General features: G+C 45.9%; 1 protein-coding gene across 4 annotated transcripts in view; it reads left to right on the plus strand.

Moving 5' to 3' along the window:
- LOC8052304 (protein retinal degeneration B) overlaps positions 1-14,258 on the plus strand; it is a 144,485-nt gene that overhangs the window by 124,823 nt on the left and 5,404 nt on the right. For all 4 annotated transcript variants that reach the window (XM_029977865.4, XM_029977867.4, XM_029977866.4 and 1 more), the window contains 2 exons: positions 294-477; positions 7,675-7,803. In XM_029977865.4, coding sequence (XP_029833725.2) covers positions 294-477; positions 7,675-7,803 — 313 coding nt within the window. The remainder of the gene's footprint in view (positions 1-293; positions 478-7,674; positions 7,804-14,258) is intronic.

Below are 14,258 nucleotides of genomic sequence, written 5' to 3' on the forward strand. Positions count from 1 at the left end.
ACATAGAATAGACAACTCCGCAAGCTAGGAATGACTATGAATTTCTGAGTTACGAAGCAATCTACTTTCTGTGAACCACTGCACCCATGTACACTAATGACATGCACGAAAAATGAGAACAGTCGTGGCTAAATAACTGCTCCGGTTGCGGTAGGTATTTAGTCGTGACACAGACCCCCAGTGCCTTTCGATTGTCAACTGCTGGTTTCGCGCCCCTGGCACGCTTGTAGGGTACCTGCGAGCACGTCCACAGAAGGCCTTTAGCCTGGCGTGTGCCACGCATTTGTTCCCAGGCACTGGCAGGAGCTGGGCTACCTGATCATCTACATCACGGGGCGTCCCGACATGCAGCAGCAGCGCGTGGTCTCCTGGCTGGCCCAGCACAACTTCCCCCACGGCCTGGTCTCCTTTGCCGAGGGGCTCTCTACCGAGCCCCTTCGCCACAAGGCCAGCTACCTCAGACATTTACAGACACACGTGAGTTCCCCCCCAGACCTGTTCCGCGTCGCCGCGAGCGCGTCTTGCAGCATTTTATGGCGGGCACAATGCTGGCGGGCAGCAACATCGAGACCTATGCGTACGCCGCTTTGCCGCCTACTCGTCGAGCTTTGTCGTGTTTGTTACTCGGGGGAGGTCGGGGACCCACTGGCGACGGTTTAACGGGCAGGTTATGTTACAAGAATGGACAGTTGGGCTAATTGATAAACATTCATGATAAAAAAAAAATTGCGGTGGCTTAGCTCGGCTATGCCAGGATATACGAAGCGTGAGCTTATGCGCACAAAATGAGAGGCGCTATCAAGCGGCTCCGATGCAGCGTCAGACTTGACTACTGCGCAACGGAGGTGCACAGCTGGGCACGCGGCGACGCCAGTGCGCCTGCCGCGGTAATAATTCAATTACAGTAATGGAATTACTGTAATTTAATTACTTTTCTTGGTAATTTGTAATTGTAATAATTACTTTTTACTAAAAGGAATCGTAATTGTAATTTAATTACTTTCTAGCATCAGTAATTGCAAAATTTCAGGCACAATTACAATTACTTTTGCAAAACTTTGCAGCGCCGACGGAACCTCTGAAAGCCTCAGCGCTCGCATTGGCAGCCTATCTCTCAATGAAACACTCGCGCAAAGACAGGCACAACATAAATAGCGTCGCATTGTTTGTTGTTTTGATGCTTAGACTGCGGGCTGAGAGACAATCATCTTTGGAGTCTACCTCAGCGGTGCCGTGTAGCATCGTCTGCGGTGCGAGGAGAAAACAATAGCGTAAATATGCCAACATATTGAAAGAAAAAAAAATTGAGCTTCAGCTGTCAGCTGAGGTTGGGAATTTTAATTGTCCATGAAGTTCTTTATCTTTCTTTTTTGTCAATTGTTTACGTCCCTCTTCCAGTACTGTCACATATTTGTATCTTTGTATTATTTTCAAGTTTATTTCTTGTTGGTTTTACTTCGAATATTATTTGCATAAGCAGTTTCGAGACTGACCTCGCACCTGTGAATATTGTGACCAATGATTCAGGAGCCCCGATTTGATTCTTATATATTTCTGAGCCATTATAATTTCAACTCATTGTGAATAATTTACAATACCATGATGTTTGTTTGTGAATTCGGTCATATTAGCGCATGTGGATTTTAGTTTTATATTAACACTTGCAAAAATATTAATATATGACTAATTGTCGCATTTTATTGGCCTGGCTGACAAAAGTCTGTCAGGCCAATTTTTTCTTTGGCGATTCGGCGTCTTCCAGCATATGAACTACTTTATTGTTATTTATTAAAAATATAAGAACGCAGTAGTTCATTTCCCCAAACTGTCAAGTTCTATCTTGAATTTAACAAAATTTTTAAAAGGAAAGTACAACACGTGGCATTTATGCAGCGATGCTTAAAGGGACCATGAAATGACCTTTTTACTTTTTCCAGATAACTTTTACATTAAACCGTCAATGTTCACTGAATGCCGAACAGGCATCCGTTTTCGTCTTGGTTTATTAACTTCTACACAAAAAATTAATGAAATATTGACTTTTTCTTTCTCTCCAACTGATCGCAAAACAAGCCGTGACGTACCAACACCACCTAGACAGAAGGCCTCCACACGCGTCATCATAGTCAGATCGATCGAGGCGAGAGATTGGGCACGAGTGCTGCGTCAGTGTTCGGCTGCGGCTCGTGGCCAATCAGCGCGTCGAAGGTCGGACTCGGGTCCAATAGCCGACCGAGCACGATCCGACTGTGATGACATTTCATAGAAGAAGAGGAAACCATGCGGAGGCCTTCTGTTTAGGTGATGTTGGACGTACGCTGTTTCCGGGACCGGAAGTTCTCTCAGCAGTAGGAGAATGGGAGCGTTAGCGGCAACGAGTTGGGGTGCGCCGGTAGGTTTTATTGCGCTGATGTCACCGACGTATTTTCTGAATCGGCGCCTCTGATCGCCGCATCGCAGCTGAGTGAAATTCAATGAGATATGTTGCGCTACAGCGACAGCATGGGACTAGTCCCATACGCCGGTATGCCTGTTGGGAAGTGCAGCGAGTTTTCCGGTGAAGACTCCAGAAGTCAACCCAACTGTCATTGTTGGCAAAAGGGCCGGCCCGTGTCAGTCGTTTGCAAATCGACGTAGATGGAAACAAATTGCCGCGGCGTTTTTAGCGGCCTCGGAGATGCAGGAGTGAGCCGACGTTAAAAAAGATACGTTTGAACTACGAGTGTCAGCAAGAGCCACGTAAATACCTGTTTACACTCGGAGCGGACGCGCGCGCTTGATGGAAGTGCTGTATTCGCGCTGTTGGTAAGCGCTTCGGGACCGTTCTTTTACGATTGCAACTCGATACTGACGCGACACTCGGCAAAAAAAGGTTGGACCATGGTTGCACGTATACCTCCCATGAACTGTTATAGCTCGACAGTGACGTGCAGTCTGTCAGAATAAAAATGGCATACCAATAACAAAGTGTACATACCGTGTTACGAAGGTAATCCATACGGCATTTATTTCAGCTCTATATCACACAAAACAAGAAGATAGAATCGACGAGAGTCCCTTTTCGACGAGTGTTCGTCAACACTGCCTCGGAAAACAAGGGGAAGAGATTGACCTCACCTTTTCATCTAAAATTGAGGTCAGCGATCAAACTATAATACGGCAAGGGTCCACAAAGGTCGTGCGGGCATGTTCCATTTAGCACGCCAGCCGGTCGTAGGCAGACAGTCTTGCGATGAAGCAACGCAGCGCTGAGTCGGAATGCCTGCTAGGCCTATATTCTGAGCAGCTCGCTTCGTCGGAGTCGGTGGATCCAGCGTTCTTGTTCGTCGTGGTCTGTTTTAAGTACTGTTTTCTTGCTGCTTGAAGTCGACACGCGCGAGAAGAACACGTAGAAAAATAAACGTTCAGTCAGTCAGAGTTTTGAGAGGAAGGAAAACAAAGAAAATAAATGTTCGTCGGTCGCCGCTACCCAAGTAATTGTCGGCCCTGCCCTACTGCGCACGCGCAGTAGTTGCTTCAATTACCACACGATAGATGGCACTTGGCTCTCAGCATTATCAAATTTGGCAATTTTTGCCACACATCTCTAATTATGCTACAAAATGTGGATCTGAATATTATTTAACAAAACTTTTACGAAACATTCGCCGGCTATTTATTGTTTACGATCGCGGTGCTGGTGAGGTAGGCTCTTACCCAATAGGCGACGTGGATTCGGCTGACGTGCTCCGTTTCCGCGGATGCATCTTAGTGAAAAGGCGAAGGAAAGAAGGCGCAAAAGAGTCCAGTTTTCTTTTAAAAGTTCTATAGCAAATAATTTTTTTTGGCTCCCTATTTTTGTGTTTTTGTGTTTCTTTTCACACCTTTTATGACGTGCGGCGGATGAAACTCGATTTTAAAATCATTTCATGGTCCCTTTAAAGGGGAACTCCGGCGACTTTTTGAGCAACCCCAACTAACTATATCTTTGAAATCGCCGTCCTTTACTCTTTCTAATATGTTATTTTGTATCATGAAATTCAGAATAGTTATTGTGAAATCGGCAAATGAAAATGACGCCAAAACGAAGATTCGAATATACCTGCGCTTTTCATTACCGTGACGTCTTGAATGTTCCGGCTTGCGGTTCGAGCGGGCAGTCTAAAAATGAACTATACCGAGCATTTGTATCGTGCTGCTGCGCGGGAGCTGGAGCGACATTCCAAAGCATTCATTTGACACCATAAAACTGCTTGTAATCAGTTGAAAACAAAGTCTACAGCCCAAAGAGTGAACCCCTGCACACTCATGACGTCACTTTTTCAATGTTGCCAGTAGAGCTTTTCACTTTGGAAAACACGATGAGGACCAAAATTGTAAATTCTGTAACTTCGCGAAAAAAAGTTATTTTGTCCAAATATTTGGGTTACTAGTTCAGCGATGTTTGTTGGTGTTTTTAGCTAGTTTTTAGGCAAATCGGGGACTATGAAGAAAACGGCAGAGTACCCCTTTAAGCCTCCTCAAACAATGGGGCAAGGAATGAACAGACACGTTGCATTCTATACAACTAGTTTTAAGTTATATGGCTCAAGTCGGGTCGCTCTCAGAAAAAAGTAATTATAAAGTAATTGCATTACCTTTTAAAAGTAATTTGTAATTGTAATTAATTACTTTTCACATAGTAGTAATTGTAATTGTAGTTAAACTACTTTTGAAGCAAAGTAATTGTAATGGTAATTAAATTACATTTTGGAAGTAGTTTACCCATGTATGGCTCTGACGTCACTCCTCTGGAATGCGCAGACCGGCGCGGCGGGCGCGGCGGCAACAGAGCGCGTGGCGGCGGCAGTGACAGTGGCTCCGGCGCGCCAGCTGTGCGCCGTATGACGTCACTGCTCCTCGCGCTTGTGCAGCACAGCTCTTTGGGAGCCACGCGAAACTGCTCTACCTCGGCCAGTGTAGCTCACGCTACAAAATAGCGCTAAACGCAAGGACACAGAGGATGCATTGCTAAATGGGAGCATACTCTCATTTAGCAGCGCGTTGCCGGGACTGCGGCTGTGAACCTCGCTTTAGAGACACAAATATTTTGTACAAACACCAAACTTTGTTGTCTAGGGAGATTATTGAGGCCTAGCATATAGCAAAAAAGAAAACAATGTGCATGAGCCAACCATCAGTGAACGTTGGGGTCAGTGAGATGGCCTTTTTGGACCTTGGATAACTTAGCCTTCGAAGAAAACAAAAAAGAAGCAACTCCACGGTGAAAGAAAAGGAAAACCCTATACTTTTCGTGTCTTCAAAATAAGGAAGTTGATAGTCAGCTCCTTCTTCTGTATGTATTCCTCTACTCTGTGTCCTTGTGTCTCACACAGTTTTTCATCATGGGCAGGTTATTGTTTCTAAGGCGATGTTGGTCAGATCCCAGTCCGTCATTTCATAATCCTGGCAGGTGAAGTGCATTTCAAAGAAGAGCAGTCTTCTGCACTGGGATGTTGCCCTCAAAATTATTCTAAGCAAATTGCTGATATTCATCTTGGCAATTCACTCATTGATTCCAAGCCACTATGAGGTTCGAGAGGCGACTTCCACGCCGAGAAAAATTTGGTACGCGAGGTCGAGTTCTGGTTGCGTTCCGTCTCGTTTGGTGAGCGTCCAAACTCTGGTCGACTTCATTGCAAGGCCGATGAATTTCAAATTTGCACTTGGTGTCAGGCGTAGCCATCCATTTCAGGCTGGGGAGCGACTGGGGAGTGTGAACTTGACCGGGCGGTTGGAATGATAGCCACCAGAACAGCCCCAAAAACTGTGTCATCCTGTGGTTGCATTATAATTTAGGGACACCCTAGATCAGCGGTTCTCAGACTGTGGTCCGCGGACCCCCGGGGGTCCTCGAGGGCATTCGTGGGGGTCCGTCCCAAGCCACAAAAACGCTTTAAAGAAAAAAAGCTCTCCTGTGCCATTGCACAATGCAGAATGCATTTGGGGTCATTGAATGGCCTCTAAGTAAGTCAGGGGGTTCGTGACGGCAAAATTTTGAGAACCGCTGCCCTAGATCTAGGCAGGCACAAGCCCATCTGCTGAACAAATTCCTGGAGAAGCATAAACAGCCTGTATGTCATGATAGCTTAATTGTTTGTGAGCTTCAATGACGTTGGTATAATACATAAGATTTATGTAACTGTTTACACCTGATCTTGAAAGTTAGTTTTCTCAGCAGAGTGCCAAGTGCGTCACTTTAAAAAATTCACAAAACATTGGAAGCTTAAAAATGTGCAGTGGTTAACCTCACTGGTAATGAAGAGACCCAGAGTTCGCATCTCGGCTCCACCAAGTTTTGTCTTTCGGCCGACATTTATTACCATGTAAAAGTGACCGTGTATGGCAGCTTTAGCTGCCACAGTAGTACCATGGTTTTCTCGGCATCATATTGCACCGTAATTCGTCACGTGCATTACCATAGCAACAGGCCAAGCTGGCTCAGTTTCCATAGCAATAAATAGAGCCAGATATTGTCAACAACTGCCAAAGTCACGTGCGGATATTTCAGAATGCTGCTGGTGTACCAGTGTCGCTTGCTACTTTCACTTCTTGAGTAGTGCGAACTTTGAATTGTAGGTGCACATCCCCGGGGTGTGCGCTGAACACGTGCGCGTGAGGCGCCCTTAACTTCAAATATGCCCGTGTTGCCGTGCCGGCAACGCTTTTGTGTGACTTTTACTCGATTTTACCGACTCTCACCAATTGAATGCATGGAGAGGTAAAACAAGCAGACTAATAAAGTGGCCACCAGGTGCCGCAGCGAGGTTAGCATGCCAACCTTTCAGACCTAAAATAAAGATCACTTTGTGCGTCATGTTGGTAACTCTGGCAGCTACAGCTGCCATATACGGTGGTTTTGTTCCAATTAATGCAGTCAGCACGATTCATATCATCTGCATATTTCGACTATTTCACCTTTAGAGAACACGAAAAGATTATGAAAATTACCCATAATTTACGGGGCATACTTGTGCTCCTTGTACGTCGGTGACACCATTTGGGGTGGTGCTGCAGAATGCACTCCGTGGACTGACTTGCAGAGAAAGAATGAGTTTAATATTTGCATTTTACGAGTGAAGCTGTGTGTGGCAGATTAGCCACTTTTGGTTCTTCTTTTATGTACATAAATCTTCTTGCGCGACTGACTTTGACTTTGACCTCGTCTTCCATACACCTATTTTCTCGCACACTGGACGCCCGTCTTTCACGCGAGGGGTGCAATCAGTGTCAAAAGTTCAATCCTCAAAATGGGGTAGTCGTGGCAGTTGGCCACTGGGCTGTGATGGTTTTCGGTGTTTCACAGTTAAATACTTCAGACCAACACCATGGTCCCTGCCAACGTGAGAAGGGCAGGGAGGAGCTTCAGTTGTCCCGCCTCCAGCATGACCATCCCACCCGCCAATGCTTCGGCATTTCGCGCTGCTTGAGAGCATGCGCAGAGCCAAAGCATGGCGGGAGGCACCGGGCACATGCTGGAGGCCTGGAGTTCAAAAGACACGCCCTGCCCTTCCCACTCTGAAAAGGGTGAGCCATTCAGCGATCGGGGTATGCGGGTGTGCAGTTAAGGAAGGGGGGCCCGTTTGTGAGAGGAGCCCACACCAGCCCCAGTCTGTGGGGGGGGGGGGGGGTAACAGATGACTGCTTTTCTTGCAGGCGGAGGTGGTTTACCACGCTGCGTACGGCTCGGCGAAGGACATTGCTGTCTACTCTGCCCTAGGGCTCACCAAGGACCAGATCTTCATTGTCGGAAAAGTGTCCAAGAAACAATACTCTCAGGCCATTGTGAGTCCTTCTCGCGCGCAACTTCCCGGGGCACTGTCTAGGCTGTCCTCTCAAGATAGTAGAGGTACCATATGCAAATATCAGCTTTGATTGAAAATCGAATATAAATATTCAAGTTTGATTGCGACTTGAATTTAAATGTTTTCAAATATGAATATCTTACATTTATAGTTTGAATTGAGCACGGATACTTTACGAAATCACGGCTGGACATTTTTTTCCCGAACGGTATGAAAAGGAGCAGTTTTATTTAATCAGAAACATACACGCAATGGACCATTTCAGAAAGTGGCCGGCTCGTGAAGTTTGGGTATGAAAATATGTGAAACAATTAGTGAATTAGGAAGGCCTCCTAGAGCAAACTTGGGGGCAAAAAGATAAGCCACAATAGGTCACTGCAGCTCGATAGGGCCAACCATATCGAGGGAGTGCGCATGTTCACATATTTTTATACCCAGAACCTCCTGAACCCCGCTTTCTGCCACGTGGTGCTAATTATTTCTAAAAAGGTGGATTCAGAAAAAAATATTCTGTTCAGGTGAGTTGTGTAAAATACAGTGTAGACCGCATATAACGTATGTCGCGGGAGTCGAGAAAATCCGCACTATAAGCGGTACTGCGCTATAACCAAAACATCAATTTTTCAGGCCAAAATACATGCCGTCAGACAACTTACCTTTGTAAAAGAATTTATTTCTATGTTAGATGAAAAATAAAGCTTAGTTTGAGGAAAGTCTTTATTTCACCAGACTAGTGCACTTCTCTCTCAAGTGTGCCACACATTTTGAAAGAAATGAGCGACTTTTGCCTGGCGCAGCCTTTTAATGGCGTCGCGGGCTGCGGATGGACGTTGCGTGCGTTCGGGAATGCTAACCCTAATCACTTTTCTCCGGCGATGAAAACGCGTGAAAATTCGCATCTTTTATACGGTACGCGCCAGTAATATCTTCAACTTGAGCACAGGCACGAAATGCTCCAAATAAGAAATCCGGGCGATGGTCGAAAGCAGAAATGTTTAGAAAGCACCACTGTAGTCGAAGTAAACAAACACGACGGCACGGGTGTTTCTGCCATCTTGAGAGTGGCGCCACAATATCGCCGCACGAGTAGGTGGATCTTCCCTTCAAGTATGTGCTGGGTTATCATAGCGACACACAACGAAAATTCACAGTCAAGGATAGCGCTTTTACGCGGAACGACAAACTTCCACCATACCGTCTACGACGACGATCACAACCGACGCCATGTTCGCGGATAAAAGCCGGCCCGCGACCGGCATGCAACGCGCGCGAACACTTCTCCTTGACCTGTGATTGGTCTGTCGTTGCGCTTGTTGGTCGTGTTTCCAACACAGCGGAGGGGCGCACACACGCACATGACACGTGCATGCGTCCCTCCGTCGCTATGGCAACTGAAGCCTCCCTCTTCGCTTCTCCCCGATTCTTCGAGCAACCTCCTTGCCCCGCGAGTGCCGCTCGCGGCTAGCGCCGTTATCTAGTGTCGGCGCAGCCGGCGGGCTGTTCGAGAAACCGCACTATCACCGGTATTTCCTTTCGCGCGCCTGCATTTTAAGCAGTATGTAATTACATGAAGTTCTATGGGAGGCAAACCGGTGGTTTAAAAAGCCGCGTTATACCCGGTCCTGCACTATAAGCGGTTACGTTGTAAGTGGTCTATACTGTATAATGTAATATGGTAAGAAAAGCGATGGCTACCTTATTTATTTTGAAATATTTGAAATCTTAACAGCTTTATGCAGGATGTGCAGAGGTAAACAAAAACAAATAATAAAGGAACTTCCGGGAGGAGTATAGAAATAAGGGTTGTGGCACAGGCTAGCTGGTGAACGTTCATACTTAGGAAAAACCTGAGACAAGGGAAAAGGAAGGGACAGACAAAACAAAGTCTCAAAGATTTGAGGGAGGAGTATGTTACTTTTGGTGGGCTATTGTTTTTGCTTGTTTTTGAGGACACGCGGTGAGTAGCGAGTACTTTAGAAGTGTCACCGTCGAGTGCTAACTTCAGTACCTCCTAACATTTGCTCATATGGGATTGACATGCCTTCCTGATCTCTTGGGCGAAAGGAAAGAACATTTGTTCCTCAAAGAAATGACAAATGTAGACAAAAATTATTGTGCATTTTTTCTCTTCGCCGCGGAAAATAACATGGATCACTTTTGTTATTTTGGTTGTACCGAATAATATGTACCTTTATCATAGTCTTGTTCAAATAGTGGATTTTGAGTTTGAAGCGAATACAGTATAGACCACTTACAACGTAACTGCTTATAGTGCAGGGCGGGGTATAATGCGGCTTTTTTTAACCACCAGTTCGCCTCCCATACAACTCCATGTAATTACATACCGCTTAAAATGCAGGCGCGCGAAGGGAAATACCAGTTATAGTGCGGTTTCCGGAACAGACCGCCGACCCCGCCGTGCGTCACTAGATAACGGCGCTAGCTGCAAGCGGCACTCGTGAGGGCAAGGATGGGAAGGAGGTTGCTTGAAGAAGCGAAGAGAGAGGCGAAGACAAATGACTATGCAGCAAGTTACAATGCAGCGAGGTGCGACCGACACACGCACGCGCGTGCTTAACTTTGAAAGCTTTATCGAGCCACCCCAAGCCTTTCCCCCTTTCGATTTCACCCCCTCGCTCGAGTGACGCAACACCAACCTCATTTCTTACACTGCGCGCGCATGCAAATCGAAGGCTGGGTAGCTGGATAGTTCCTAGTTTCGCTTCTTGCAGTTTGCTCACTTACTCCACGTTGTATGTTTGGACTGCGTGTGGATCACGTTAAGCATATCATGCGGAAATCGACCGTCCATCCCGATCTCTCCGTCTCCCAAGCCCAAGATTGCCAAGAAACGACACGCCCTGTCTCTCAAAACTAAACAGAGCATCGTCAGAGATGTCGGAAGTGGCATGAAAAAAGCTTCTGTCGCGGCCAAGTACAACGTCGCTGACACAATGGTTTCTACTGTCTGGAAGTACCGGGAACAGGTATGAAAGTAGCTACAGCAAGATTCTGCGTCATTCTCAAGAAAGAAGATTCGTACGTCAAAGTATGAGGACGTCGACGAAGCCTTGTTTAGGTGGTTTCGCAAAGTGTGAGCCAAGAACGTCCCAGTGAGTGGCCCGATGCTACAAGCGAAAGCTAAGTCCTTTGGACATTTGTTTGAACATGAAGGCTTCAACCCCCTCAACGGATGGATCCAGCGGTTTAAAGATCGCCACGGGATTAGCTGCAAAGTAATCTCGGGCGAAAGTGGGGAAGTCGACGACGCCAGCATCCAGGCATGGTTTCGCATTCATCTCGAGACAATGATTTCCGCGTACGCGGACAAAGACATCTATAATGCCGATGAAGCTGGTCTGTGCCACACATGCTTCCCGATCGCACTCTCGCGTTGAGAGGTGAACCCTGTTCCGGCCGCAAAGTCTCAAAGGAATGTGTTACGGTTTTGTTTTGTGCAAATATGGATGGCTCCAACAAGCGGCGCTTGTTTATCATTGGGAAATACAAACGACCTCGTTACTTCAGGAAGCGAGAATGTCTGTCTGTGGTGTAAACAGCAAATGGAAAGGCCTGGATGACCCAAGAGTTCTTTGCTAGTTGGCTGAAAAAGTTTCGATGAGGCCATGGTTGCAAAAAAACGGTGCATTGGACCTTTTTCCAGTAAGCTTTTGCACATGCGTACACCTCCTTCCCTAGCCTTGCTTCCCGCTCTCGCCATTTTTGCAGGGCAAGGTTCCAGTCAACCAACATATTCAGTACCTACCTTTGCGCGTATTTTGTCTTTTAGCAATTCTTGTTTGAGTATACGCTAGTATGGCTCATTAAGGACGATGAAAATCAATACGGCAGCTTGATGCCGATGTATTCTGACGGGTGGAGGCAAGTTGGGCTTTGTTTTAAGAAACTCCGCAGATTTCGCTTGTTACTGGAAAGGTCCATTGCTTTTGCTTTTTCTTTATAGTTCAGACGCAAGCCAAGGTCATACTTTGTGGAAACAGAGATTATTATCAACTTCAGGTAGCACGAACGCCCCTGTTTGCTTGCTGTTAGATGCCAGAAAGGCAGGCACGAGCGTACCTGGTTGTTGGCCACGCAACCTGCTTCCCACCGGTGACGTCATGTTTGGATGGCAGGGAAAGCTAGGGAAAAACTAGGGAGAACAAAGTTTCAGTTTTGATAGTGAACTAAATATGACTTTTCTTTAATTATTAGAGTTAAATCTGGGGGAACAATGTAGCATTTCAAAATCAGGAAGCCACCCGCATTCAGATAATGCCTCTGGATTAGGTAGCTCAAAGAATCGGTGGAGCTCCCCTTTAAGTGCGCTTCTCACCAAGCACCTGTGTACTGCTAAAAAATCATACCGAAGGAGCTCACAGGCTCCGCGGGTATTGCTACCCCACTGTGCACAGGTGCTCGGCAAGAAGCGCACTTAACGTGGCTAACCCACCGCGATTCTGCAAGAGTATGTGTTAAGCAGTGATGTCTTGACGACCTGAATTCATCATTCTTGGTCACTTTCTTTTTGTCAAATTTGAAATTGAAGAGAGAATATTTGCATACAACAAGCCGATTTATAAATCTCGATTAGGATAGCTGCAACAAACTCGTTTTTTACATGGCACAGTTCATAAATATAGTTATATTAAAATTAATTGAGCTTAGAAATGGACAAGTGGAAGGTTGGGAGTAACCTTCATGAGTTCAACTGAATTTTCGTTTAAGCATGGTTTATAGTAGTAAAAGGCTCGGAAAAACTATACAATATTTGATTTGAAAATGTTCGGTCAAAACCACCATTTGCTATGAATTCGCTTTGAACTCAAAATCTGCTGTACGCACATGCCTATCATATTATCCTGAGTCATTGCCCCTACCCAAGTCATCGCCCACCCCACTTTTTGGGTGAATATCAATTCCCAAATAAACACAAAGTGATTGCCGTTTGATTGTTACAAATACCCCAATGTGGACTCCACAATTATTCATCCTACCCAAGTGACGCAGCCATGGATTTACGGTTGAAGGACGTCTGTGACGAAGTAAAACAAAGGGGGCAAAGACGCTTGACGTTGTTTAAGCATTTCCTCCCTGATTTCCGCGACTCCGAAGTTGGAGTACATGCGTGTAAAAGGAAAAGGATGGAGGTAACAGAATAAATCTTTGTTTGGCTTACAAAAAACTGTTCAGACAAAAACAAAAAAAAAAAGAAGTCGGAAAGATAACAGAAGCAGTAACTCATTCAGGGATCACAAGATCAGCAAACGCCTTATATCCCGGAATGTAAACGCGGAGTGTTAGGTCAATGTCCGTCTCCACCGAAATACAGTCACCGCGAACCCACTTCTCCACTTGGAATTTCGTGACCGCGGTCGGTAAGGCTGTGTATTGTTTGAGACCAAGCCAATCGGTAAATAAAGATTTGCTGCAATGCCGCACACAGGCGTTTGTAAACCGTCCAATTTTGAGCTCTGTTCGGTCGTGGTGCCGTCCACACCACGCAGCAATGCCGCCTCAACCTGCATTGATAGCACGCCACGCACGGATGCGTCTGTGTATGCACCAAACAAGAAAGTTGCACAACAGCCCTTGTGAACTGGGTCCAAAGCCAAAGTACCTGTCAATTCGATCGCTGGCTTTGCCGCTTCCCCAGCGTCGCTCTTCGTTGGTTCTTTCATCCGCTCACTTGCTCGCTCGTTGCACCTGATTAATTTTTCTGTTTTCTTGTCTTTTTTCTTTTTACTAACGAAGAAAGCACGTTTCCAGTGTTGGAAGCGTGCTTTCACGGAAAAAACGCTTGCGCTGTGTGCCGATCTGCAGTGTTCATCAAGCATATGCAAGCAATGGACATTGCAGTAGTAAAACATTATTTCATGAGTATTTCTTGCATAAAACAATGAAACTAATTTGAGTTTTGAGTTTAATGTATCTCTTGTGCAGCCACGCTAGATTTTTACAGAAAAATGAGCGTTGTTTTAGCTTTTTCTAAACTTTTCGTGCTTACCCACCGAGACATGGCCCACGCCACTCTTTTTTATATGAATTTCAGGCGGCAGGGGGGTAGGCATGACTTGGGATATTACGGTATTTGTAAATGAAACCAAGGGCACAGAAATTTCCGCATTCCTCCCATTCTGAAAAAGAGATGCTCACTAAGGTAGCTTCAAAATTATTACAACTAAATTGGCAGTAAGGATATAAAGATATACCGTATTTACTCGCACAATGAACGCACTCGCGTAATGAACGCACCCCCCAAGTCTGCTCTCAAAATTTCGACTTTTTTTTTTCACTCGCGTAATAAACGCACCCCGAACTCTGACGTCAAAATTTTGACCCCCTCCCCCCATGCGCGCGAAATGAACGCACTTTTCTATCCTGGTGCGGCGAGGTCGCGAACGCATGGGCAGCGTGGGCGAACAAAACGCCTTG

This window comes from Ixodes scapularis, unplaced genomic scaffold (assembly GCF_016920785.2).
Source record: "Ixodes scapularis isolate PalLabHiFi unplaced genomic scaffold, ASM1692078v2 PGA_scaffold1__304_contigs__length_218370807, whole genome shotgun sequence".
NCBI lineage: Eukaryota > Metazoa > Arthropoda > Arachnida > Ixodida > Ixodidae > Ixodes > Ixodes scapularis.